This window comes from Hemiscyllium ocellatum, chromosome 44 (genome assembly GCF_020745735.1).
Source record: "Hemiscyllium ocellatum isolate sHemOce1 chromosome 44, sHemOce1.pat.X.cur, whole genome shotgun sequence".
NCBI classification, from domain to species: Eukaryota; Metazoa; Chordata; class Chondrichthyes; order Orectolobiformes; family Hemiscylliidae; genus Hemiscyllium; species Hemiscyllium ocellatum.
This window is the reverse complement of record NC_083444.1, coordinates 24,954,251-24,981,418: the sequence shown is the minus strand read 5'-3', so window position 1 is coordinate 24,981,418 and position 27,168 is coordinate 24,954,251. Positions and strand designations below refer to the sequence as shown.

Here is a 27,168-nt window from a genome sequence, read left to right as displayed (position 1 = left end):
AATTCTGCTTAAAGAACCGACGTGATAGCAGAAGCAGACCATTCAGCCCCTCAAGCCTGCTTCTTCCATTCAATGAGATCATTGCTAATCAGTTTATGCTTCAAATTCCACATTCCGCACTGCCCCCAATTCCCCCAACAACAGGAATCTATTTATCTTTGATTTAAAAATATTCAATGGCCCACCCCCCACCACCTCCTGAGTTACAGTTCCCAAGTTGCACAACCTGCCAGGAGGAATCATTGACATCACTATCCTGCGATAGGGGTCGGGAAAGGGTGACCCCTGAACTTTAAACCGCGCCCCTCAACTCTGGATTCTCACACGAGAGGAAACATCTTTCCCACATCCACTTTGTCAAGATTTTATTTTAGATTTTTAGATTCCCTACAGTGTGGAAACAGGCCCTTCAGCCCAACAAGTCCACACTGACCCTCTGAAGAGTAACCCACCCGGACCCATTTCCCTCTGACTAATGTATCTAACACAATGGGCAATTTAGCATGGCCAATCCACTCTAACCTGCACATCTTTGGACTATGAGAGGAAACCGGAGCACCCGGAGGAAACCCACGTAGACACAGGGGGAGAATGTGCAAACTCCACACAAACAGTCGCCTGAGGCTGGAATCGAACCAGGGTCCCTGGGGCTGGGAGGCAGCAGTGCTAACCATTGGGTCACTGCGCCGCCCCGGTCATAAGAGTATAAGAACATTCTGGATCGGATACCCTCCAATCAATTCATTCTTCACCATTCTAAACGCCAGTGGAAAGCAGCCCAGTCTGTCCAATCTTTCCTCCTAAGACAACCCCCTCCAGGCATCGATCTAGTGAACCTCCTGAATAACATCATCGGTATCTACATTCTTCCTGAATAAAAAGACCAAAACTGTACACAGTATTCAGTATGGAGTGTCACCAATAATGTGTATAACTGAAGCACAACATCCTCACTCTGATGTTGCACTCCTCTCGTAGTAAAGGATTCTCTCACCTTGATCACCTGCTGTCACCTGTACACTAGCCTTTTGGGACTCAAACGGTTGAACCCCTTTGCATGTCAAAGTTCTGCAGTTGGTCTCCATTCAAATAATACTCTGCGTTTTCTCATTCTTCCTGTCAAAGCAAACATTTTCACTTCTTTCCACATTACGCTCCATCTGCCATATGTTGCCAATTCACTCAACTTACCTGTATCCACCTGAACCCTTAGGTCCTCTGCATAATATACTTACCTATCTGTGGCAAGTGCAAATTTTGCCACTGTGCTAAATCCTTCGTTTAAGCTACTCGGGGGGGGGGGGGGGGGGGTGCTTCCTGACATCAGTACTGTACAGATCATGGTTTAAGGTTCTGATCTCTGCACTCTCTCTGCCTTGTCAAAACACAGTCAATATTAACCCGGCTGAATCCCTTACACTCGGCATCTCACACAAATGCTTTGTTAAACCTGCAGAACCAATCATGTAATGTGCTCTGATAAGTAACCTCCTATTGTACTCTCTACTGTGGATAAAAGCCCTGATGGAGAACCAGCGCAGGAAGGGTTTGATGCAGACAATCTCAACCCTGTGCACCAGCCCAGAAATGCTTTATTCCTTCATTCCACAAGACTTGGTCATCAGTCTTGTCCACAACACCCACCCTTTCCTGTGCACGTCCAGAGCAATGTAGGGAGTGTAGTGGCAAAGTCACTGGATTAGTAATCCAGAGACCCAGGCTAACGTACTGGGGACATGGGTTTGAATCCCACCATGCCAGGAATTCAGCAAAACGCCATTCTTATTGGCAACCAAATAAGCACAGCTCATCACTGTAAAAACCCCAAAAGGTTCACTAATACCCTCTGGAGAAGGAAATCTGTCCTTAACTGGTCCTGCCTACATGTGACTCCAGACAGCAATGATGTTGACTCTCAACTGGATGTCACTAAATACCAGCCGAGCCAACAGACACACAAACCTTCACTCCCTTGCTTTGTGTGAACGCATAAAAACATTTGCGTAACCGGTCAGGGGGTCTCAACATCTAAAATCATGATATAAACAGCCCCTCTTTCATAACTTAAACTGTTGTTATTTTGAAAAAGATCACAAAAGTCAAACATTATCAGGAAAGATTGAAGCGACTGGTGCTCTTTCCTACAAAGGGGGGGGGGGGGGGGGGGGAAGGGGGGAATGTGGGGCTTGCCCCTACAGAGAGTGGGTAAGGAGAATGGGATCAATAAGGGAATGTGTATAGGAAATATGCTGGCAGGGAAAGAGTTAAGTTAAGAGTTTTGCAAAACAAGAGGTTCAGCTGAGCATGACTCAGATCTGAATGAGACACGAAATGCAAAGATACTTCCAGGAGCTAACATCGTCTCCATTCACAGGTAAAGCACACCTTCAGACCACCATCCTCCCCTCCCTGACCCAACGGATTCCAACAGCTCCACAAGCACAAAATGTGAAGAACAGTAATGATGAGGAGGTCAGTACACTTTGTCAGTGGTCTTCTTACGGACATTAAACCACATGAGCTTTACCTTGTCTTTCGTTCATTTAAGGGATATAAAGGTTCGCTGATCAAGTTAACATCAACACAACAGCCAGTGGCTTTGTTACATTTGACAGCAGAATGGGAGCAGACACAGCAAAGGATGCTGTATTCACCTAGCCTGCTGCTGCAGCTGCTGCACTACACACTTAGGTGCACTGGTAGCCTCCATCTGAAGCATCTCTGCAGGGATGACAGTCCCTTCAGCTTTGTTAAGTATTTAACTGTCCTTATCCAAGAAATCAAACTTCTCTCAGGACTGATACAAGAACAGACTGAGTTTTGTTTTCAGATTGGACTTTACTGAAGATGATTTTGGAGAACTGGCTCATTTCCAGTCGATTTGGAGGGGATGGAGTGCTCACTAAGGACTGTGGATTTAAGAACTTTACTGGTGAATTTTTTTCCCACATGGGAGGATTCTTCAAACTCTAATTACTGTAATGGACTAATAATTTTTGGCTATAAACATTGTATGCGGTGTGTCAATAACTTGGTTAAATACCGGCTGTCAGAGTCTGATGAAAGCGGTTTAGTGCCATCTCGGTGGTTATCGTGAAATGATAAAAGGAGTGAATAAGAATGCTTACAGGGTATGAGCAGGCAGGGAAAGAGTTAAATTCTGAGTTTTGGGAAATAAGAGATTTAGCTGAGCATGACTCAGATCAGATGAGAACTTACAGTTAACAATGGGGAGCTGGAGGCAAGGGTAATGGGTTAACAAGGTGGAAATGCAGTCATTATAGAACATAGAAAAATACAGCGCAATACAGGCCCTTCGGCCCTTGATGTTGCGCCGACTGAGGTCTACCTAACCTACACTAGCCCAATAACCTCCATATGCTTATCCAATGCCCGCTTAAATGACCATAAAGAGGGAGACTCCACCACTGTTACTGGCAGGGCATTCCATGAACTCACAACCCGCTGAGTAAAGAATCTACCCCTAACATCTGTCCTATACCTACCACCCCTTAATTTAAAGCTGTGTCCCCTAGTAACAGCTGACTCCATTAGCGGAAAAGGGTTCTCACTGTCAACCCTATCTAAACCCCTAATCATCTTGTAAACCCCTAATCATCTTGTAGAGTCATTTAACAATATTTGAAGCATTCAGTATGCAAGGTCAACTAACAAGATGAAAGGTATTCATTATGTGAAGCTGGTTAAAAAGGTTAAGGACGTTCATTGTATAATAGTAAAGGGCTTGGTCTCTGCTATTGTAACAGTCACCCAATTAATATGAATGTTGCCTTATCTGGATACTCCTCCCTGTAAGCTGACTATATAGTTCATTGAGAAGTTGCTGTTCCAGAGAAGACTGAGAGCACATGGGCAATCGTTGTCTCGCCCTCCAGGGCCCAGAATAAAGATGGAGGTGGTAAAACTGCACTGAATCTCTCAGCGTTTTGCTTCAACTTGGGGGTGGGGGGGTGGGTGGAAATATGGGACAACAAATACACTCAAAAGGGAGAGCTGGTAAAACAGATGATGGAGGGAGGAACAGGAGGATACACTAATAAGGGATGGAGAATGAGGTGGATGGGAGGAGAGTGTGCATGGCAGCATCACCAGCACGGAATACACAGACCCAAGTGGCTGTCTTAGAGATAGTATCTAATCCAGCACAAAAGCTCCCAGTGATGATAATCAGAGTGTAGGAATAAAGTGACTCTTGCGGTACTATCCTTGCTGTCCAAAGGTTCTTGCCACAGTCCTGTGCATTCAGCATTGGCAGGCGTACGGGGGGCTTTCCGCAGTGAATCAGATTCCACAATCTCATCCTACTCTTTGAACGCTGACCAAATAAAAACCCTGCAAACTATGAGGAAAGAAGCAGCTAAAGACAGGCACGCATTTACAGAGAACGTTCCAACACCACCAGATGCCCCAAAGTGCTCGACAGCTAACAAAGTGCTTTTTGAAATGCAGCCTCTGTAGTAACAAAAGGAGCTGCTTCCGCACAGAGTGGGCTTTTAAACGTCAACTCACAAAGCAAGGGGATATGGCAGCATTTCAAGGTGGCTCTTAAATAATGACAACCATAGTGGGGCAGACAGGAAAGCACACAAACGTAGAAAATCAGCAATAGATTGGGTCAAGGGAGAAAATTACTAAAAAGGTAAAATGAATTGCTCTTTACTTGAACTAGATATTTGTGACAAAATAAATGAACAGGTAATGGGTAGGAATTGTAGAGACATGGTTACGGGGGAATCAAAGCTCAGATTAAATATTCAGGGCTTTTCCAAAAGACAGGTAGGATGGAAAGGACGGTGGGGCATCTTTGTCAGTGTATGAAGAAGTAGGTATGATAACAAGACACGATCTTGGATCAGAAGATACAGAACCCAAATGGATGAAACTAAGAAATACAAAGATTACGAGACCAGTAGGAGTAGTACACATGTCTTCCCTTTCAATAGCTGCATGGATAAATTAGATGATAATGAGGGCATGAAAAAAAAGGCAGCACATTAATCATGGGGGACTCTGACCTACACGTAAAACTGGGATAGCCAGATGTGGTCCCGGGGAAGGTTTGACGGAGCCTATTCAGGACAGTTTACGAAAACAGGAAAGGCTGAAGGGAGTGGTGGAAGGGTGCTTTTTTGGCTGAAAGTAAGTGACCAGTGGTGTTCCACAGGGATCTGCGGCTTCAGTGGAATTCTGTTTAGCACAGAAGGTTGTCAAAGGATACAGCAGGACATAGATCAGTTGCAAATATGAGCAGAGAAATGGCAGACAGAGTTTAACCTGGGTACGCTCGAGGTGCTATACTTTGGGAGATCAAACGTCAAAGAAAATTAAATGTCAAGAAAAGTTAATGGCAGGATCCTAAACAGCACGGATGTACACAGAGGCATCTTGGGGTTCAGCTCCATAGCTCCTTGTAAGTGGCCAGACAAGTAGATAGGTGGTAAAGGAGGTGGACAGGGAATTGATTACAAGAGTCAAGATGTCATGTTGCAGCTTTATAAGACTTTGGTTAGGCTACACTTAAGGGTATTGCATTCAGTTCTGGTCACCACATTACAGAAAGGACGTGGAGGCTTTGGAGAGAGTACAGAAGATGTTTTACCAGGATACGGCCTGACTTTGAGGGTGAGAGCTGGAAGGACAGGCTCGAAGCTCAGGTTGATTTTCTTTTCAGCAGCAGATTCTGAGGGGAGGGACGATAGAAATCTAGAAAATTATGAAATGTATAGATAGGGTTGACAGTCAGAATCCTTTTCTCAGTTGAAATGTGTAAAACCAGAGAGTATGCATTTAAAGGTGAGAGGGGCAACACCTAGATGTAAGGGGCAATTTCTTTTTAAACGAGGACTGGTAGGAAACTGGAATGCACTACCAGGAGTGGAGGAGGCCGATACAATAGGGCGTTTCACAGTCATGTTCAGCACAACATCGTGGGCTATAGGTCCCATTCCTGCCCTGTATTGTTCTATGCTCTAATTGTGGATCCAACTAATGTTCAGGCTGCTTTGGTGATCTGGTGAGATGCAACAAACGATGTTGGAGTTAAAGATCCCCTTAGAAACAGTGACCATAATTTGATCGAATTTAGCATTCAGTTGGAAGGGGAAAAATGGGTGGGTCAGAAACAACGATACAAGGTTTGTAGTGGGGCTGGAAGAAGTTAAAGAGGACTGAAGAGCACGGTGGCACAGTGGTTAGCACTGCTGCCTCACATCGCCAGAGACCTGGGTTCAATTCCCGCCTCAGGCGACTGTCTGTGTGGAGTTTGCACATTCTCCCCAGGTTTGCTCCGGTTTCCTCCCACAGTCCAAAGATGTGCAGGCCAGGTGAATTGGCCATGCTAAATTGCCCGTAGTGTTAGGTCAAATGGGTAAATGTGGGGGAATGGGTTGCGCTTCAGCGGGTCGGTGTGGACTTGTTGGGCCGACGGACCTGTTTCCACACTAGGTAAGTAATCTAATCTAAGAAGAGGATGGAGATTGTTGCAAAGACAGGGAGCGAGGGGCCACATGAGATTTGAAAATGCTTCTGTTAGAAATTATTACAGCCTTTATTCTTAACTGCACATACATTTTCCTTTTACTAATTCCCTGACTCTCCCCGCCCCCTCCAACTTCACTTAGCCGAAACAGTGGATCATGTTGCATGGAGGTGCCATGGTAGAGTCTCCTACTCCAGCACCAACCCTTGTCCAGGATCCACCAAAGTCAGAAAACACATGACTTTATGAAGACCAAATCTGAAGGTGTTATAAGTAATCACACTGATTGAACTTGAAAGTGTGCAGTCAGGCCTGTTCCCTCAAAGACCGTTTCAGTTCTGTAGGTTGCTGGTAAAACTTGCTGCTTTTCTAAAGGTCAGAAGAGGCTGACATGAAGGAATAGACTTCGCTTTATCACTCATGCTTCATAAACACTAAGGTCATAATGCCTGGAGTGTGACAGAACTTCTCAAATTAGACACAATAAATCATTTTTTCTAGAGTATTCTGAGAGTCAGTGAACCCCTCACTGTGAAAACCAGGGTTCAACAATCAGTAGACCCACTGAGATGGTCGTCTACTGGGACGTGAAGTGCAAAATCTACATTTATAGTACAAGCAAGTCCACATATTTACACTGGCAAGATCGACACCATAGTGGATGTTTATCTGACAGAACTATACAGGCCATTTGGAAGTTCCCAAACGTTTGCATACAGGATCAGGTTCTCAGATTGTCATGATGTTATCGTCATATCTCTGAGGACAGCACAAACCTCACTGCTGATTTCCGGATGCAGTTGAGACCCTGTGACCGGACACAGCACCATGTTGGGATTGAGGGGCTGGGGGTCCTCGTTACATGTCATTCAGTTCCCACTGGTAAGACTGTAGCTATAAGAGCCAGTCAGAAGCTAAGAATCCTGCAGCAAGTAACTTATCTCCTCACTCCCCAAAACCTGTCTCCCATCTACAAGGCACAAGTCAGAAGTGTAATGGAATATTCCCACCTTGCCTGGATGGCCGCAGTGCCAACAATATTCAAGAAGCCAACATCATTCAGTACAAAGCAGTCTGCTTGATAGGCAACTCAACCAATACCTTCACCATGTTCTCCCACATCACAGACTCTCAGTAGCAGCAAGTAGATACCATCTACAATAAGCAACTCACCAAGACGTCTGTGACTGTCTTCTCCAGACCCAGAACCTTTACCACCGGAGATGGACAACGCCAGCAGGTACAATGGGAACACTACCTCCTGCAAGCTCCCCTCCAAAGACCCACACCATCCTGACTTGGAAATACAATGCTGTTCCTTCAACGTCATGGGGTCAAAGTTCTGGAACACTCTCCCTCAAGTCACTGTGGTTCTGCCTCAAGTACATGGATTGCAGCAGTTCAAGGTGGTAACTCACATCACCTTCTCAACAGGTAATTAGGAATGGGCAATAAATGCTGGCCCACATCCCATGGAGGAATAAGGAAACTTCAACCTGAGCAAACAATCTAGAATGAACACTCCCTGTGCATGCTGAGGGGTGATGGGGAGAGGGAGGGGATAGAGTCATAGAGATGTACAGCACGGAAAGAGACCCTTCGGTCCAACCTGTCCATGCCAACCAGATATCCCAACCCAATCTAGTCCCACCTGCCAGCACCGAGCCCATATCCCTCCAAACCCTTCCTATTCATATACCCATCCAGATGCCTTTTAAATGCTGTAATTGTACCAGCCTCTACCACATCCTCTGGCAGCTCATTCCATACACGTACCACCCTCTGTGTGAAAGAGTTGCCCCTGAGTTCCCTTTTAGAATTTTCCCCTCTCACCCTAAACCTATGCCCTCTAGTTCTGGACTCCCCCACCCCAGGGAAAAGACCTTGTCTATTTACCCTATCCATGCCCCTCGTGATTTTATAAACCTCTATAAGGTCACCCCTCAGCCTCCGACGCTCCAGGGAGAACAGGTACTGGCAGTTATAGGGGAGGGGAGTACGATGAAGGGTATGGGGAAGTGGGAAGAAGGATCGGTGGAGTAGGGTGAAATGCACAAGGAAAAAGGTGGGGAAGGAAGGGGTAAGTGGGAGAAAAGGAAGTGAGAGGAAGAGTTGGAGTGGCAGGACTTGAGGAGGTTGGAAAGAAAGAGACAAGACAGGGCTGTGCCATGGTTATTAATGAGGAGAGGGGAATGAGGAGGGGGTGTAGCTGGTGAAAGTGGAGAGAAGGGGAGGAGGGAGGAAGGGATAAGGAGAGAAAAAGATAAAGGAGGAAAACAGAAATGGAGGGCAGGACTAAGTGCCAGAGTGAACATGAGGCACGGGGGCACAAAGCGGGGGGGGGGAAACACAGGATAAGACTGAGGGACAGGGAGAGAGAGCAAGAGAGAAGCAGAACAGAAAGACAGGGCACAGAAATAGAGGTCAAGGACTGGCGGGGGTTGATAACATAAAAAACACAAGAGAAAAAGAAGATGGCAGTGAAAGAGAGGAAGGAAATGAAAGAGTGGTGGGGTGTGGCTGAAGCAAGTGAGAAAAAGTAAAGTGCTATTGTGCACTCTGGCTGTGGCCAGGATTTCCTCCGAAGTTTTCGTCACAAACTTCCTCTTTGTACAGGCCACATTTCACAATGTGATGTCATCGATTTGGTATCCCCATCAAGTGTTAAAGTCACAAACCACAAGACCCCCGTCTGTGATGAGTCAGCCATGACTCAGGCCATTCCCTTCCACTCAGCAGGTAAAGCGCTAAAGACTCGTGACAGATAGCTACACATAAAACCATGTGATGATCCAGTCTGAGGTGCTGGCATTCAGAGGAGATCAAAGTCCCATCTGTCCTCTGGTCTGGGATTAGAAGAGTGCTATGGTACTAATCTGAGCAAGCGCAGGCAAGTTCTATGCCAGCAAACACTCTCTAGACCAACATAAGCTTATTGGAGAAAGTACTGGCATCAATGAGAACTCTACCTCCAGGAAATGGAGAACCGAGAACCAAAAATCATAAAAAGAATCAAACAAGCTATAGGGAGAGGCTGAATAGGCTGGGGCTGTTTTTCCAGGAGCGCCGGAGGTTTATAAAGTCATGAGGGGCATGGATAAGGTGGATAGAGTTGAACTGAAGGGTCTATTTCTGTGTTGTATGACTGTGCTTCTATTCATACCCCAGGACAGTGTGGAGGTGGTGGCTGCGAATGTTTCAATTAGGACAACTCATCCTTAGCCATGAAGCTCATCAACCCATTCAAATACTACTCTAAAATTACCAGCAACTCAAGTCACAATCATTCAGGTGCAGCAGGAAGCCAGCTCTCTGCAGGGCAACCCAGTCAGTCCCATTCATCTCCGCCCTCTCTCCCCAGCTGATGGAGGTTATCTGCTGCAATTTCCTTTTGAAAATTTTCATCATTTCAACTTCCAGCATGTTCCAGGTTATTTCCACTCGCTATAGAAAAGCATTCCTCCTCACCTCTCCCTCAGCATCTCTTTCCCCGTTAAATCCATTTCCCTTTGTGCTTGCAGTGATAAAACAAAAAAAAAACGCAGATGCTGGAGTTCTAAAGAAAAATATACATGACTGGAGCAACTCAGCAGGTCTGGCAGCATCTATGGGGAGAAAGCAGAATGAGTGTCCAGTGACACTTCAGAACATGGCCAGCAACATCTGCGGTTGGGGTCTGTTTAACCCAAACCTACCACCGTCTCATATCCCTTGATGAAAATCACCCCTCAATCTCCTTCACTCCAAGGGGAACTAGCCCAAAATCAATGCGAAAATGCCCTCACACCTGGAACTATGTGGGGAAATGTCCGCCACCCCTCTCTTGGACACTCGCAACCCTGCTGAAAGTATGGCGAGCAGAAGTGAACTGGATGCTCTTGTTGTAGCTCAGCTGGAGTTTTATATAAAGGCTCCACATGACCCAGTTTTTTTGTTTTAACTCAAAACCTCTTATTTCCAAAGCCCCAACTGCTTTCTTAATTGCGCTTCCCAGACATCCCCCAACTTCAAAGGTCGATAAACCTGAACCTCTAGTCCCTGCGCGTTCTACAGAATGGGGCCATTAGGCAAAGCAACAACAGGCATAGATCATGGCGGAACCTACTCGACTACCTGGATCTCAAATTCGTTAGAGATGCTGACACCCTCATGTGCCAAGACACTCTCAAGGGAACTGTTCATTTATAATCACCAGCATAGCAAGAGTACAGTCTTTGGAAAGCATTTGGCATCAAACGTAAGCAACAGATAACCCATCTCTGGCTGGTAAATCAATACTGGCGCTGTTGGCCAGAACGCTGCCAGTGATTTTTAGCCTGAACTCTATTTTACTATCTGTGCCCAGGCATGCATTTTACTTAAGACTAATCTTCCCTTAATTCAACCTCTGGTTTTGACACTTGACTTTAATAAAGCATTTTTTTTTTAAAACATGAATGAGCGGAGGGAGTGATGCATCTATAAATCGCACACCCAAACCGCACTGCAAGATTCTGAAGTGCAGTCACTGCTGGACACGAGGATGATGGAGAGTAAAAGGAGATGCCAGCGTGGCTGCTTTCTGCCCAGCTGTAATGTGGAACGTCAACACTCTGTTGAAAAGTGGTGAATAATGCAGAGGGAGACAGCGTGTATTGTTACAGGATGGTGACTGTGGGGGGGGGGGGGGGGGGGGGGGAATGGATTAAATTTCAGTTGCTGTCTGCAATCAGGTGCTCACTACGTGAGTTACGAAAGTCAGGCAGTCAAAAGGTGCAAAAAAAAACCCCAGAAATTGCTGGAAAAACAAAGGTGTGGCAGGAGATGTGGATCTTCAGCTTCAGTCACCCTTCTTCAGGACTGATTCCAGCAATCTGCTGAGATTTTCCGGCAATTTCTGTTTTTGCTTCCGATTTCCAGTACCCGGAGTTCTTTGGCATTTTTTTTTCGTTTGGTCAAAAGATGTCTTCATCGGGTTGCTACACAAATGCAGCTTGTGGCAAAATTCCGAATCGGATTGGACTCTTCATCAGAACAGTTCTGAAGGGTGGTACGGGATTCAAAACGATGCTCCTCTCTCTCCACTGGATGGTTCCAGATGGGCTGAATTTTTCCAGCAATGTGTTTCAGAATTCCAGCATCCACAGTATTGTGCTTTTACGGTCTTCAAGTTGGACGAAGGAAAGGCTGGGGTACAAACCTAAACTACATTATTAACTACACCGCCTTCTGGCACACGGCTCGTCTTAACACACGGGGAGAAATGACAAAGCTCAGCTCCGTATTCTGTCCCATGCCACAATTGCCGGAGATGTTCTAGCTCGGACATGACTTTAAACCCAGTCAAATAGTCAGGAGACAGTCCTGAACCATAGGAGGCCATTCAACCGATCAGGTCAGAGCCAGACCTCAGAACCAACAATTCACCTAGAGATAGTCTCTTGCTTCCCCCCTGCACATTCTCTCTGGGAATAGCTGAATTCCCTTTTCAGAGCTCTGACTGAACCTGCCACCATCACACTCTTCAGTGACACATTGCAAAAGCCTAACCACTTGCTGCACGAGAAAGATTTGCTTCTTGCATAGTTTGTTGCTTTTCCTTTTTGCTAATTATTTCGATCTGTGCCCTCTCGTTCTTGAGCCTCTCACAAATGGAAAGTTGCTCCCTAACAACTCTGTCCAGATCCCAGGATGATTTCAAATAGTTTGCAAGTATCTTTTGTCCAAGGCAACGCTGGAAGCCCATTACCACCCTCAAACTGAGGCAAGCAGTCTGGAAGGAGGAAAACACAAAGGCTGCTCCTGAGAGGTAGCCAAATGGGCCGCCGGTGGGAGCATTGGAAAGCACCCAAGGCTGCAATTCTGTGGTTTTATTCAGTCAGAAAATGGCAACATTCATTCCAAAGCTGCGCTCCCAATGGTCACTGGATTACATCCCACTAATGCCTCTGCCTGACTGACCAACACTGGTCAAGCAACTGCATTGATTTTAAAATCCTCATCCCCCTTTTCCACATACAACATCTTGCACTACCAATCTATCACCACCGTAACCTCCTCCAGGCCCACAACCCTTCCCCATCTCTGCAACCTCCTCCAGACCCAAGACCCGCTCCATAATCTCTGCAAACCCCTCCAGGCCCTACACCCCTTCCCCATCTCTGCAACCTCCTCCAGACCCAAGACCCGCTCCATAATCTCTGCAAACCCCTCCAGGCCCTACACCCCTTCCCCATCTCTGTTACCTGTTTCAGCATCTACATGCCTCATCTCTGAAACCCTCCTCCAGCCTCTCAACATTCTGTCCCACCATGCCCAAGACGGTTCTCTCTGAAAGCAACTTAAACAGTCCCCTCACCCATTTGTCACCATAACCCTGCAACCTTTCCAACTCAGAAAATGATTCAATTCCACTTCGACAGATCACAACTGAAGTTGCCTCACCACACACGCTCGCAATATATTCCAAATCCTATCGCGCTCCGTGGTTAGCACAGCTACCTCACAGTGCCGGGAAGCCAGGTTCGATTCCAGATTCAAGCACCTGACTGTGTGGAGTTTGCACATTCTCCCCTCCTCTCAGTCCAAAGATGTGCAGGTTACCAGGATTGGCCATTCTAAGTTGCCCCCATAGAGTCCAGGGATATGTAAGCTGGGTGGATTAGCCATGGTAATTGCAGGGATATGTAAGCTGGGTGGATTAGCCATGGTAATTGCAGGGATATGTAAGCTAGGTGGATTAGCCATGGTAATTGCAGGGTTACAGGAATAGGGTGGATCTGAATGGAATACCCATTGGAAGGTCAGTGCAGAATCTATGGGCTAAAAGGCTTCTATCTGCACTGTAGGGATTTTCTGATTTGCTATTCACCTTTATGTCCTTTGGTTCTTTTTGGTCTTATTACAGTCCTGAAAGTAGAATGGGATTTTTTTTAAACTGAGGCTCACGGTGCTATACAAAGGCAACTTCTTGTTGGTGCTGCCATGGACTCTGACACACTGCACTGACTTCATACCAAGTTCCGCCTGACCCACCCAGCGAGTACGCAACCTCGAAATTCTTTATACCAAAACAGGTCTATAAAAGGCATATTTTAGCAGTGGGTCTTCCTTTTTTGTTCCCCCCCAAAAAGAGCTTTCCCTTGCGAGTTGACCCTGACTTCAAACTCTCATCCAGAAACTCGAGTATTTCAGCAGCAGAGCAGAGCAGAGAATGTGGCAATATCAAATGGAATTCTGCAAGACAGATTTGGCAATGTGAAATATTAAACAGTGCAAGCTGTGTTTGTGGAGTGAGGCACTCTCTGTGCAGGAGGTTCAAACATTGATCTGTACAGAGGTGACTGCAGCATTTTTTTTTGGAGCTGAAGGCACGTTTACTCACAGGCACAAGATGACAGCCAGGACAGGGAAACAGGCAGGCAGGGATCACAAGGGTCAAAGGAGAAACATTTACAGAGATATGGGAGACGGGTGGAGGAAGCGGGTTATTCTTCGGAAAGTGTCAATAGGCAGAATGGCTTCCTGCTGTGCTGTACGATTCAATGCTTCCAGTGTATGTGTTTCAGCCAAGCTGGCTTCACTACATCCAGCGGCCCAGCCAAATAAAACTAACTCAGCAAACACTGGGCTGCTCTCCAACTCACAGCTGAGCAAGAGAAAAATAAGTCAGTCTCAAGGTGGAGCATGGCTGCCTCAGGGTAACATCAGGAGAATTATTTCAAAGATGAGATTTGAATAGTTATTCATCCTCAGGCAGGCAAGGTGGGGGACATGGGTTGTAATCACCCAGAGATTGTACCAGTTACTTTCAGGTCAGGTTAATCCGATTACTGTGGGCAAGACAGAACCCCCAACACATGGACACAGCATTGGATGGCACTGACATGAGGGAACACTCTGGTAAAGTAGGATAGGTTAAGATGATCTGTGTCAGGGAGCTGTTCAAACTATTTAGAATCATAACAGTAGAGGAAGACCATTAAGCTCATCAGGCAGCCCCAGTCCCCACCCCTCTCGCCCTTGCAAGTTTGCTTCCTTCAAGTGTCTATTCAATTTCTTTTCAAAATTATTCGAATATTGGTAGATTCGAAGAGACTGAAATCATGACAAGTTTATACATTTTCTTTTCTGCATAGATCTTCTTGTCTTCCTCAGTGTTGCCACTCTCGTTTCACAGCCTGCATAACAGCTGCTCCGTCTAGATATATATTATAAATCAAACTGTTATTACACATGCTTGGAACAGGACAGGCCTGAACCCAGACCTTCACATTCAGAGATAGGAACACAACCACTGTCTCACAAGGGTCCCCATTTGTTTCTTGCATCGTTATATTTTTTTTAATTACTTGCCTGTTTACCTCCTCAGTCTTCAGTGATTCAAAGTAACGTGTAAACAAAGCAAGAGTGATGTGAGGAAACCCTTTCTCACCCACCACCTTGTTTGGGAATACACAGTCTGGAATGTAGTGGAGGCAATTTCAATTCAGGCATTCAAGAGGACATTAGAGGATTATTTGGATCGAAATGGCATGCGGGGAATGCGGGAAAAGACAAGAGACCGGCACTCAGTGATAGAACCGGTGCAGGCACAAAGGGCTGAATAGCCTATTTCAGCATTCAGCGAGGAGAAAGTAAGGTCTGCAGATGCTGGAGATCGGAGCTGAAAATGTGTTGCTGGAAAAACGCAGGAGGTCAGGCAACATCCAAGGAGCAGGAGAATTGACGTTTCGGGCATAAGCCCTTCTTCAGGAATGCCCGAAACGTCGAATCTCCTGTTCCTTGGATGTTGCCTGACCTGCTGCGCTTTTCCAGCAACACATTTTCAGCTATTTCAGCATTCTGACAATTCTATGATCCTGTGTCTCCAAGGTCCTGGACATACCTTGTAGTTGAAGCAGCAAATCATCTAGTCTACTGTACTCGCTGATCAAGATGTGCTCTCCTCTGCACTGAGGAGAGGGAACACAGACTTGTGGAACATCTAGATTGTATCTGCACAAACAACGCTGAGCTTCCAGCCTGCAATTCCGTCTTCCCTGACCAACATTTCTGTCTCAGGCCTGCTTCAGGCTAAAGGAATATTTTCTGTTTGGGAATCCCGCAGCCTTCAGAACTGTAGAGACTGAATACCTTCTTCCATATCCTTTACCCACCTTGACACTGCAGCTTTTGTCATGACATGAGTTGCTTTCATTCCAGCCAACCCAATTTTACCTACTCATGGACTCTGCGTCTCTCTCTCTCTCTCCCCACCTCCATTTCTACAGCAATTTCTGGGGTTTTTTCCCCAGGAAATGCTTACCTGGACACAGCCTACAGATACTTTGAATATGCAGTGTCACTTGCAGAATTGTATCAAAAAAGAATTGCGGGTGATGCTAAACATCGAAGTACAGTGTACTTCAAGAGCCCTTGGAGGTTAGGTGTTCCAATGTGGGAAAGATTATAGAGGGCTGTAAAGTCTGCCCATTCAGGGCTGGCCTTCCACACCTCAAGATGGATATGCTCATCTTACACGGGGAGCAACACTCCTTCACCAGAAAGACACTGGAGCTAAAAAAAAATGACATTGTGAAGACTGGTTGCATGGTTTCTGCTTGTAATCCTTCCTCTACCCTGGAAAGCTGCAGAAGTGTCCGGCAGAACAGGGGCGTAAAACAACAGAAACGAAAAGTCAAAACGCATCACAAAGAATAACAGCTGATCAGATTCACTGTCAAATTCTCTCACTGATCATGGTTACAGTTCTGTAAATCTCTGGTTAGTCCCCATCTGGAATGAACTGGTCCCACTCCTTCGGGCAGAGCTATAAATGTAGCACAGATTCAGATTCAACAAAATGATCCTAGGGCGCCTTAAATTTAGAGCCCGGACCACATGAGGTTTGTATTCCCCCCCTCCAGGATGGAAGATCAAGGAGCAATCTCATTGAGATCTTTAACAGATTTTGAAGGAAATGTTCGAGTGGAGAGAAAGAAACTGTCTTCTCAGTTGCGAGTGAGGTGGAGAGGGTTGAGTGGTGACTAAAATACAGGACCAAATCTCGTGGCCATTAAATGGCTGAGAATCAATGGCAGGGCGAGCTAGAGCAATTGAACAGTCCCTTCCCATTGCTCATGCCTGCACACTCACCTTGGACAAAGTGGGTGTCCGCGTGTGTGGAACTGGACCCCACGAATAGGGAAGAGGGGTACTTCAACGCTGCCTCAGCCGCAATGCAGCCATACTCTGTTTGCCTGAGGTAGATAGCAGATAAGCAGCTAACATTCTTTTTTCCTTTCAGTCACAGGATGAGTGCGTCACTGGCCAGGCAGTCAGGGAGACAGCCATAATTGGCCACACAGCAGTTAACAGGCAATCACAATGCCGAGAGTCCAGTCCCTCAAGCATATTAGTGAAGCAGTTTCCCCAAGAAATAGCTATACATCACGATTAGACACAATTTGCGATTTCACCGAATTCAAATTCGACCTTCTGTCATGGCAGCATCTGAACGGGGGTCCTCAGAGCACGACCTGGGTCTCTGAATTCAAAGACTGATGATAATTCCACTAAACCATCACCTCTCCATACGGTAGGAGGACAAATGAGCCAAGTGGTGTCAGATGGAGTTTATTCTGGATAAATGTGAGGTGCTAGATCATAGCAGAACCTATACACTTAATGGCAAAATCTGGGGAGTGTTGCTGAACAAAGAAACCTTGGAGCACAAGTTCAGAGTTCCTTGAAAGTGAAGTCACAGGTAGAGAGAATGGTGAAGAGCGTATTTGGTACACTTGCCTTCACTGGCCAATGTACGGAGTATAGGAGTTGGGAGGTCACGTTGCAGCTGAGCAGGACATTAGTTCGGCCACTTTCTGGAAAATTGAGGACAATCTGGTCTCCCTGCTCTCGGATGGAGTTGTGAAACTTGAAGGGTTCAGGTTGAGTTGCTGAATAGGCTGGGGCTGTTTTCTCTGGAATATCAGAGGCAGAAGGGGGACCTGAGAGAGGTTTATTAAATCATGAAGGAGATGCAGAGGGTAAATAGTCATAGCCTTTTCCCCAGGATAGGGAATTCCAAAACTAGAGGGTTTAAGGTGAGAGGGGGAAACAGGTAACTTTTTCACACAGAGGGTGGTGCATGTATGCAATGAGCTGCCACGGGCAGTGGTGGAGCCTGGTACAATTACAACATTTAAAAGGCATTTGGATGGGTATTTCAATGAGGGGTGTTTGGAGGGATATGGGTCAAATGGGAATGGAATGATTTAGGATATCTGGTCAGCATGAAAGAGTCTGTTTCTATGCTGTACATCGCTATGCCTCTGAGTCAGAGCAGCAGCTGCATTATTCCTTCTGTAAGCAGGGGAAGGCTGATCACTCCTGATTCTACAGACTGAGGAGCAACAAATAAGCTGCTGGATGGACCCTTCAGCATTTAGAAAGAGCCCCAGGTCTCTAGCTCCCCTTCCTATCCCATCCATCCAATACACAGCATGCTCTTCCCTCCCCCCCCCCCCCCCCCCCCCCCCCCCCCCCCCCCCCAGCAAGCTCTGAACTCACCTCATTGCCATGCGACTGAAGGAATTCAATTTCCTGTTCAGTGAAGGTTGTCATGGAGATGGACTTCACTCGGTGAGGTGGATTGAGGCCTCTCCTTCAAACACCAGGGTAGAGGGTGGTGGGGGAAAAAGAGAAGAGAAATGAAATGCCCTTTGAGGAATGCGTTACATAAGCAGTTCATAAAACACAAGGTCATAAAAATCTGTTTCCAACAGAGTTCAGAAAATCTCAGACTACATTTTATAATCCCTGCAATTTCTTACGAGTATTTGCAAACCATTTATCAGACACTGGAGTTTATTGCTCGGGTTGACATATCAGTAGCTTTCACAGCACCAAGGATGGCCACTCAGCCCACTGCATTGATAGCAGAATTCCAAAGTCCAGGGACCTGGGTGTTCTAGTGCGCAAGTTACAAATACGTTAATATGCAGATAGGCGGCTGATAGAAAACCACCATTTATTACAAAAGGATGTCCTGCTTCAGATGCACAGGGAATTGGGGAGACCACATCTCAAATACCATGTGCAGCTTTGGTCTCTTTACTTGGAGGATGTAAGCACGGTGGGGGCAGTCCAGCGGAGGTTTCTTCAAATGACACCTGAAAAGAGTGAGCTGTGTTCTGAGGAAAGGTGGGACAGACCGGGTTTGTTTCCACTGGGGAGGTGAGAGAGTGAGAGCTGACTTAGTCGAAATGTACAAGGCAAAAGTGAGGACTGCAGGTGCTGGAAACCAGAGTTTAGATCAGTGTGGTGCTGGAAAAGCACAGCAGGTCAGGCAGCATCTGAGGAGCAGGAGAATCGACGTTTCAGGCCAAAGCCCTTCATCAGGAATGAAAGGCTTTTAACTGAAATGTGGAAGACCCTGAATGATCTTGACAAGGTGGACATGGGAAGGAGGTCTCCTCTTGTGACCGTACTGATTTAAAATTAAAGGTCATCTTTTTCAGACAGAAAAAAAAATTGAGGGCTGTGCAACTCTTGAACACGTTGCCTCAAAAGCTGGTGGATGTGGATTAATTGAATATTTTTAAAAGGTAGAAGTGGAAAGACACTTGGTAGACAAGAGACTCAAGTTCAGAATCACAGCGTTTATACAGGATCAGGACATTTGCCCCATTGAGTCTGCACCGACCCTCTCAACAGCATTACACCCAGAACCACAATTCCCCCATATCTCGTGGGCAGCACGGTGGCACAGTGGTTAGCACTGCTGCCTCACAGCGCCAGAGACCCAGGTTCAATTCCCACCTCAGGTGACTGACTGTGTGGAGTTTGCACGTTCTCCCCGTGTCTGTGTGGGTTTCCTCCGGGTGCTCTGGTTTCCTCCCACAGTCCAAAGATGTGCAGGTCAGGTGAATTGGCCATGCTAAATTGCCCGTAGTGTTAGGTAAGGGGTAAATGTAGGGGAATGGATGGGTTGCGCTTCGGCGGGTCGGTGTGGACTTGTTGGGCCGAAGGGCCTGTTTCCACACTAAGTAATCTAATCTAAACCCAGCAACTAATCCGTCTAAGCTGCCTGTTTGGAATATGGGAGCACCCCACAGAAACTTATGTAGAGATGAGAATCTACAAACTCCACACAGAGGAACCAGAGGCTAGAATCAAACCGCTGAGGTAGCAGAGCTAACCACTGACCCACCCATTATTAGTTGTCATATTTCAAGTCCTCCCTCACGCACGTGTGCAGCCGATCAGGTGAAGTCTGTATGAGTGGAATTACAGTTCTCTGCTCACCGGGGTAAACAAAAGGCAAGTGCTTTCTACGAATTCAAATGCTTCCTGGAGAAAAGCCATTTTGGGGTTTGAGGCGTGTACTCTTCAGGTGCTCAGCTTTTCCACCATTATTTCAGATTCCCACCCGTTTGCTTTTACACATCAGGTTTTCAGTGAGCCACTGTGCTGCCCAGTAAGTGGGGAGTAGATGGGAATGTGAGTATGAAACACCTAACCCATGGCCACATGCCCCAGTGCTGGTCCTGACAAAGAGCTGGCCCATCCCCAGCTGCCTTCCAGACTTTTACTTTTGTCCCCCCCCCAAATATTGTTACATTTCAGCTTCTAAAACTGGACTTTGCAAAACAAACAGCAGATGTTACAAAAGATTCTTAGGTCTCAGCGTGCAGTGGACTTTCACCCCAGTCAGATGGATGTGGGGTTATGGCCTAACGCACAGGCTCGAGGACAAAGACTCTTCACTGACAATACCAGTTCCAGTATTGAGGGAAAACTTCAGCTCAGGTATTAAACCAAGGACCCCAAACCCCCTGCCAGCTGGATATGAACACCCCAGATTATTATACTGAAGCTTGCTGGACACAAATTCGCTGCTGCATTTACAACCACAGAAACACTAAGCACTAGAGGCCATCCAGATCATTAAATCTGTATTTCCTGTGTTACAACTTAACAGTTCAAAAAGTTAGTCATGTCTTCCCAACTGAACAGAATTCTTTGAGGAAGTGACAAAGTTGATTGATGAGGGAAGGGCTGTAGATGTCACATGCATGGAATTGAGTAAGGCGTTTGATAAGGTTCCCCACGGTAAACTAATAGAGAAAGTGAAGTCACATGGGGTCCAGGGTGTACTAGCTAGGTGGATAAAGAACTGGGTGAGCAACAGGAGACAGAGTACTAGTTGAAGGGAGTTTCTCAAAATGGAGACCTGTGACCAGTGGTGTTCCCCAGCGATCGACACGGTGGCTCAGTGGTTAACACTGCTACCTCACAGCACCAGGGACCCAGGTTTGATTTCAGCCTCAGGCAACTATCTGTGTGGAGTTTGCACATTCTCCCCAAGTTTGCGTGGGTTTCCTCCAGGTTCTCCAGTTTCCTCCTACAGTCCAGGTGAATTGGCAATGCTAAACTGCCCATAGCATTAGGTGTATTAGACAGGGGTAAATGTAAGGAAATGGGTGAGAGTGGACTTCTTGGGCCTAATGGCCTGTTTCCAAACTGTAGGGAATCTAATCTCTGAAGGGATCAGTGTTGGGACCACTGTTCTTTATGATGTTCATAAATGATCTGAAGGAAGGTATAGGTGGTCTGATTAGGAAGTTTGCAGACGACACCAACATTGGTGATGTAGCAGATAGTGAAGAGGACTGTCAGAGAATAAAGCAGAATATAGATAAATTGGAGAGTTGGGCAGAGAAATGACAGATGGAGTTCAATCCAGGAAAATGTAAGGTGATATATTTTGAAAGATCCAATTCAAGAGCGACCCTCAATCAGGTCTCCCCCCCAAAGTCCTTTTTTCTAATGAAAACAAACCTAACCTACTCAACCTCTCTTCATAGTTAGCACCTTCCATACCAGGCAACATCCTCATAAACCTTCTCTGCACCCTCTCCAAAGGGTCCACATCCTTTTGGTAATGTGGCGCCCAGAACTGTACACAGTATTCTAAATGTGGCCGAACCAATGTCTTGTACAATGTTAACATGACCTGCCAGCTCTTATACTCAATACCCCGTCCGATGGAGGCAAGTATACCATATGCCACCTTGACCACTCTATCCACCTGTGCAGCCACCTTCAGGCTACAAGGGACCTGAACTCCCAGATCTCTCTGCTCGTCGGCTTTTCCCAAGGCCCTTCCATTTACAGTGCAGTTCGCTCTAGAATTAGACTTCCCAAAATGCATCAGCTCACATTTGTCTGGATTGAGCCCCATCTGCCACTTCTCCACCAACTCTCCAGCCTGTCTATATTCTCCTGTATTCTCTGACAGCCCCCTACACTTTCTGCCACTCCACCAGTCTTCATGTCATCTGTAAGCTTGATCAGACCAACAGTGTCCTCTTCCAGATCATTGATGTATATTACAAACAACAGTGACCCCAACACTGACCCCTGTGGAACACCACTGGTCACCTTTCTCCCTTTCGAGAAACTCCCTTCAACTAGTACTCTGTCTCCTATCCACCTAGCTAGAATACCCTGCACACCATGTGACTTCACTTTCTCTATTAGTTTATCGTGGGAACCTTATCAAACAACTTACTAAAGTCCATGTAAATGAGATCTACAGCCGTTCCTTCATCTATCAACGTAGTCCCTTCCTCAAATAATGCTATTAAGTTGGTAAGGCACGATCTCCCCCACACAAAACCATGTTGCCTATCACTGATAAGCAAATACTTTTCCAAACATAAATAGATTTTATCCCTCAGAACCTTCTCCTGCAACTTTCCCATCACTTATGTCGGTTACTTGGAATATCCCTACCACCCTTCTTATAGAAGGGGACAACATTAGCAACTCTCCAGTCCTCCAGCACCTCACCTGTATTTCAGGATGCTACAAAGAAATTTGTCAGGGCTCCAGCTATTTCCTCTCTCGCCTCCCTCAGCAACATGGGATAGATCCCATCCGGTCCTGGGGATTTGTCCACCTTAATATCCTTTAACCTACCCAATACATCTTCCCTCCTTATATCAACCTGATCCAGAGTAAACAAACTTCTATCTCTAATCTCAGCATCCATCATGTCCCGCTCCTCAGTGAACACTGATGCAAAGTCACCATTAAGAATCTCACCCATTTTCTCAGGTTCGACAGGCAACATCCCTTCCTTATCCTTCAGTGGACCAACCCTTGCTCTAGTTACCCTCTTACTTCTTAGATATGAATAAAAGATCTGGGCGATCAGGTCCATTGTACCCTAAAGGTGGCATATGGCATGCTTTCCTTCTTAGGGAGGGGCATTAAGTACAAGAGTTGGCAGGTTATGTTACAGTTGTATAAAACTTTCCATCTGGAATACTGCGTACAGTTCTGGTCGCCACATTGGACAGAAGCGTCTGTTTCCATGCTGTATATCTCCATGACTATCAAAAGGATGTGGGTGCTTTGGAGACGGTGCAGTGGGGGTTCACCAGGAGGCTGCCTGGTCAGGAGGGTGTTAGCTATGAGGAGAGGTTGAGTAGATTATTAGGATTATAGGATTATTAGGTTGGGGGGGGGGGGGACCTGATTGAGGTCTACAAAATAATGACAGGTATAGGCAGGTGGATAGCAAGAAACATTTTCCTGGAGAGGGGTCACGAGTTCAAGCTAACATGGGAAAGGTTTAAGGGAGATATGCGTGGGAAGTTCTTCACGCAGAGGGTGGTGGGTGCCTGGAACTTGTTGCCAGCAGAGGTGGTTAGAGGTGGGCACGATAGTGTCATTAAGATGTATCCATGAATGGGCAGACAGCAGAGGGATCCAGATCCTGAGAAAATAAGCGACAGATTTAGAGAGAGCATCTAGATCGGCGCGGCCTGTTCCTGTGCTGGAATTTTCTCTGTTCTTTGGACAGCATCAATTGTTGGGGGAAAATGTGAGACAACCAAAGTTGCAAACGGTGCTACAAAAATGCAAGTCTGAAGGACAAAGGAAGGGTAAAACATGGCAACTTAATCAAACGTCTGACTAGTCCTTTACCGGGATGACAGTGAGGGGATTGGCCACAAACCAGAGCTGTTCGTTAGGTGGCCCCTCCTATTTCTCTAGCACTGCAAAATGCTTCCCCGTGGTGCTTTAAAGTGCAAACAAAGTGTAGGCAAATGAAGCAACTAATTTGCACAAATTAAACTCTCACAATAAAGCAGAGAAATGGAATATTGGTCTGGCTGCTACTTTTGGGATGCACGAGACTGAAGTGCCAAGTTGTCACCTTCATTCAAACACCAGGAGAACTTTTGCTGGTTTTTTCCTTCAGATTGTGGAAGGTTAAATGTCTCCTCGAGCTGGGTCAGAGCAGGAGTTGCTGAGTTTAATACCTCATAACTGGAGAGGAGGATCTCAGATGACGTGGCCCTCCCTCACCACTGCACAGAAGCTTTGGCCTGTGCTACTTGGAATGAGATTTGGCTCGACAACGAGATAAACTTGGCAGAGTAAATACACATTTTCCTTCACTCTGAACCCCCAAGTTTAAGTGGAAGCTTAAGCTGGAGAATGGCAGCTTGCCACAATGAAATACTAAGAACAAGGTCTGGCCTGATCCTAGGGCAGAACATTGTGAAAGAAAGTGGATTGACCAGCCGGGTTAAAAAAAAATGCACGAGATAGTTGGAATAACGGAGACGTGGCTGCAAGGTGACCAGGGTGGCGAAAAGGAACAGGAGATGGCTACCATTGTTGGCTAAAGAGAATATTAACGCAATGGGAAAGATATTAGCCCCAGGAAAGTGGGATCTTGTATGGGTAAAATGGAGAAACACCTAGTGAGAGCAAGCAAATGTGGTTGTTGGACACAAACCCCACCCCCCCCCCCCCCAAGAGGAGTGGAAAGGCATTAAACAAGAAAGTACAGGTGCAAGTAATAAAAGTAAAGCTGTAATTTATGGGCAACAATATGCCCACAATGTGCACATGCAACAATACGCACACAGATCGGACAAATCAAATCCAATCAGTAACAATGCCACAGAGGAGGAATTGTTATAGTGTACACAGAATTGTTTTCAGGATAAATATGTTAGCAACCCAACTGGAGGAGAGCCGTCCTGGCCTGGAAACTGTACAATGAGAAACAGACAACTGGCAATCTAACTGTGTCAGATCCCTTAGGGAAGGGGGACCACAACGAGAGAGAATTCTGAGCCTGGAGGAGAGGTAGCACTCACGGGTAAAACCACCAGCTGCTTTCCCCAATCCATTCGAAAGCAAAAGCAAATATAATGAGCCATCCAGAAAACACCCCCAAGGAAGGGAAGCTAAATGCAAGGACAACCGCTGTCAGTCTTTTCCAAGGCAACAACAGATGACAAACTAACTCAATTGCCTGACACATTCGAGCAGCACAGTAGCTCAGTGGTTAGCACTGCTGCCTCACGGCGCCCGAGACCCGGGTTCAACTCCCCCCTCAGGTGACTCTCTGTGGAGTTTGCACATTCTCCCCGTGTCTGCGCGGGTTTCCTCCGGGTGCTCCGGTTTCCTCTGACAATCCAAAAATGTTCCAATTAGGTGAATTGGCCATGCTAAATTACCCGTAGTGTTAGGTGAAGGGATAAATGTAGGTGGTATACGGGTCGGTGTGGACTTGTTGGGCCGAAGGGCCTGTTTCCATACTGTAAGTAATGTAATCTAATCTAACCACAGTTGAACGTCCTGCAGTACAACATGTAAGTGCTTGCAGCAATGCTATTGCTCAAACATTAAAAACCAAGTAGGCAAAAGCAAACCCTGCAGATGCTGAAGATCAGAGTGGTGCTGGAAATCTAACCTTGACATTAAAAAACTAAGTGCCTCCCACTGGCATTGTACACTTCAAGCTTCCACTTTCATCCACTTCAGGTTCATCGACAGTGCTGGTAACCTCTGGCAGCCTTGACGGCTGAAGGGTGGGAGTGACTGAGTCACGTAGGCCACGCTGCACGGTCAGCCAACCTTGCTCGTACAGCGCTAGCTTGGTGTCTGTGGTTTACGAAGGAGGGAACAGCAAAGAGCGCAGCGCTTCCCACCCCGACTTGTGGCTATTATTCATCTGGTGACTAGGCAAGCGGTGTGGCTCTGTCAGATATATAACCACGTGTAGCCTCTCACACAAACACCAAGGGGAGGTGATGACCTTGTGGTATTATCACTGTACTATTAATCCAGAAACCCAAGTGTACAGGAACCTGGGTTCAAGTGACAGATGGTTGAATTGGAGTTCAGTTTAAAAAAAAATGGAAATAAGAATCTAATGATGACCAGGGACAGTTGTTAGGAAAACCCATCCGGTTCATGAATAGCCTTTAGGAAAGGAAACCTGCATTCCCCCAGGTGACTCCAGACCCCAGCAATGTGCCTGCCTGTTAACTATTCTCTCAGCAATAAAGGGCGGACTTAAACATCCCAAGAAGGCTTTTAAAAAATATACATGAGAAAGGCATGGGCTCAAACACTACACCCTGCCTTTCACAATAATTCAATGATAACTTGGTCACCAAGTCACAGCTAGATTTCAGAAGAGATAAAGCAGGACAAGTAACCTAGCTGTCAGCAGGAGAGTACATTCAGGCCAATGATCATAATTCTCATCGTTTTAAATAGTGATGGGGAAGGATAGACCTGATCTAAAAGTTATAGCTCAATATTGGAGGAAAGCCAAGTTTGATGGTCGTAGGCAACAACTTCCAAAAGATGACTGGGGGCGATGGTCACTGGTCAAGGACAGTTGGAAAGTGGGAGGCCTTCAAAAATGAGACAAGAGTCCAGTGGCAGTACGTTCCTGTGACTGGGAAGGGCAAGGCCGGTAGGTGGAGGGAATGCTCAACGACTGGAGAAATTCAGGCTCTGCTCAAGTAAAAGGAGACAGCAGGTGTCAGGTATAGACAGCTGGGATCGTGGGAATCCCTCAGAGAGTATCAAGACTACGGGTCATATTTCTAAGGCGAGAGGAGAAAAATTTTAAAAAGACACAAGGGGCAACTTTTTTTTTTACACAGAGTGGTTCATGTGTGGAATGAACTTCCAGAGGAAGCAGTGGATGCAGGTACAGTTACAATGTTTGACAGACAGTTGGCTAATTTCATGAATAGGAAAGGTTTAGAGGGATAGGGGCCAATGCACAGGCAGGAGGGACTAGTTTAGTTTGGGATGATGGTCAGCATGGACACAGGCTGGACTGTAGGATCTGTTTCCATGCAGGAGGAGTATATTCAAGAGGGAAATCAGGAGGGCAAAATGGGACCATGAGACAGCTTTGGCAAACAGGAGAATGCAAACAGATTCCACAAATACCTTCATGAGTAAAGAGTAGCTAGGGAGAAAATAGGACCTCTTAAACATCAACAAGGCTAACTGTGTGTGAAACCACAGGGGACGGGGGTGATACTAACTGAATATTTTGCATCAGTGTTTACTGTGGAGAAGGACATGGAAGCTGGAGAACTTGGGGAAATAAAGGGTGATATCTTGAAAAGTGCCCATCTATTACAGAAGGTGGTGGTGTTGGACACCTTAAAATGTATAAAGGTGGATCAAGTGTACCCTAGAACTCTGCAGGAAGCTCGGGAAGTGATTGCTGGGCCCCTTGCTGAGATATTTGTATCATCGATAGCCAAGGGTGAGGTGCCGGAAGACTGGAGGTTAGCTAACGTGGTGCCATTATTGAACAAAGGTTATATGGAAAAGCCAGAGAACTGGAGACCGGTCAGCCTGAT

General features: G+C 46.3%; 1 protein-coding gene across 6 annotated transcripts in view; it reads right to left on the bottom strand.

The window, feature by feature from the left end:
• LOC132835236 (arf-GAP domain and FG repeat-containing protein 1-like) overlaps window positions 1-27,168 on the bottom strand; it is a 91,302-nt gene that overhangs the window by 54,670 nt on the left and 9,464 nt on the right. For all 6 annotated transcript variants that reach the window (XR_009647290.1, XM_060854606.1, XM_060854609.1 and 3 more), the window contains exon 2: window positions 18,029-18,122. Coding sequence is in view for 5 of the 6 variants with exons in the window: in XM_060854606.1 (XP_060710589.1) it covers window positions 18,029-18,122 (94 nt within the window). In the remaining variant the exon portion in view is untranslated. The remainder of the gene's footprint in view (window positions 1-18,028; window positions 18,123-27,168) is intronic.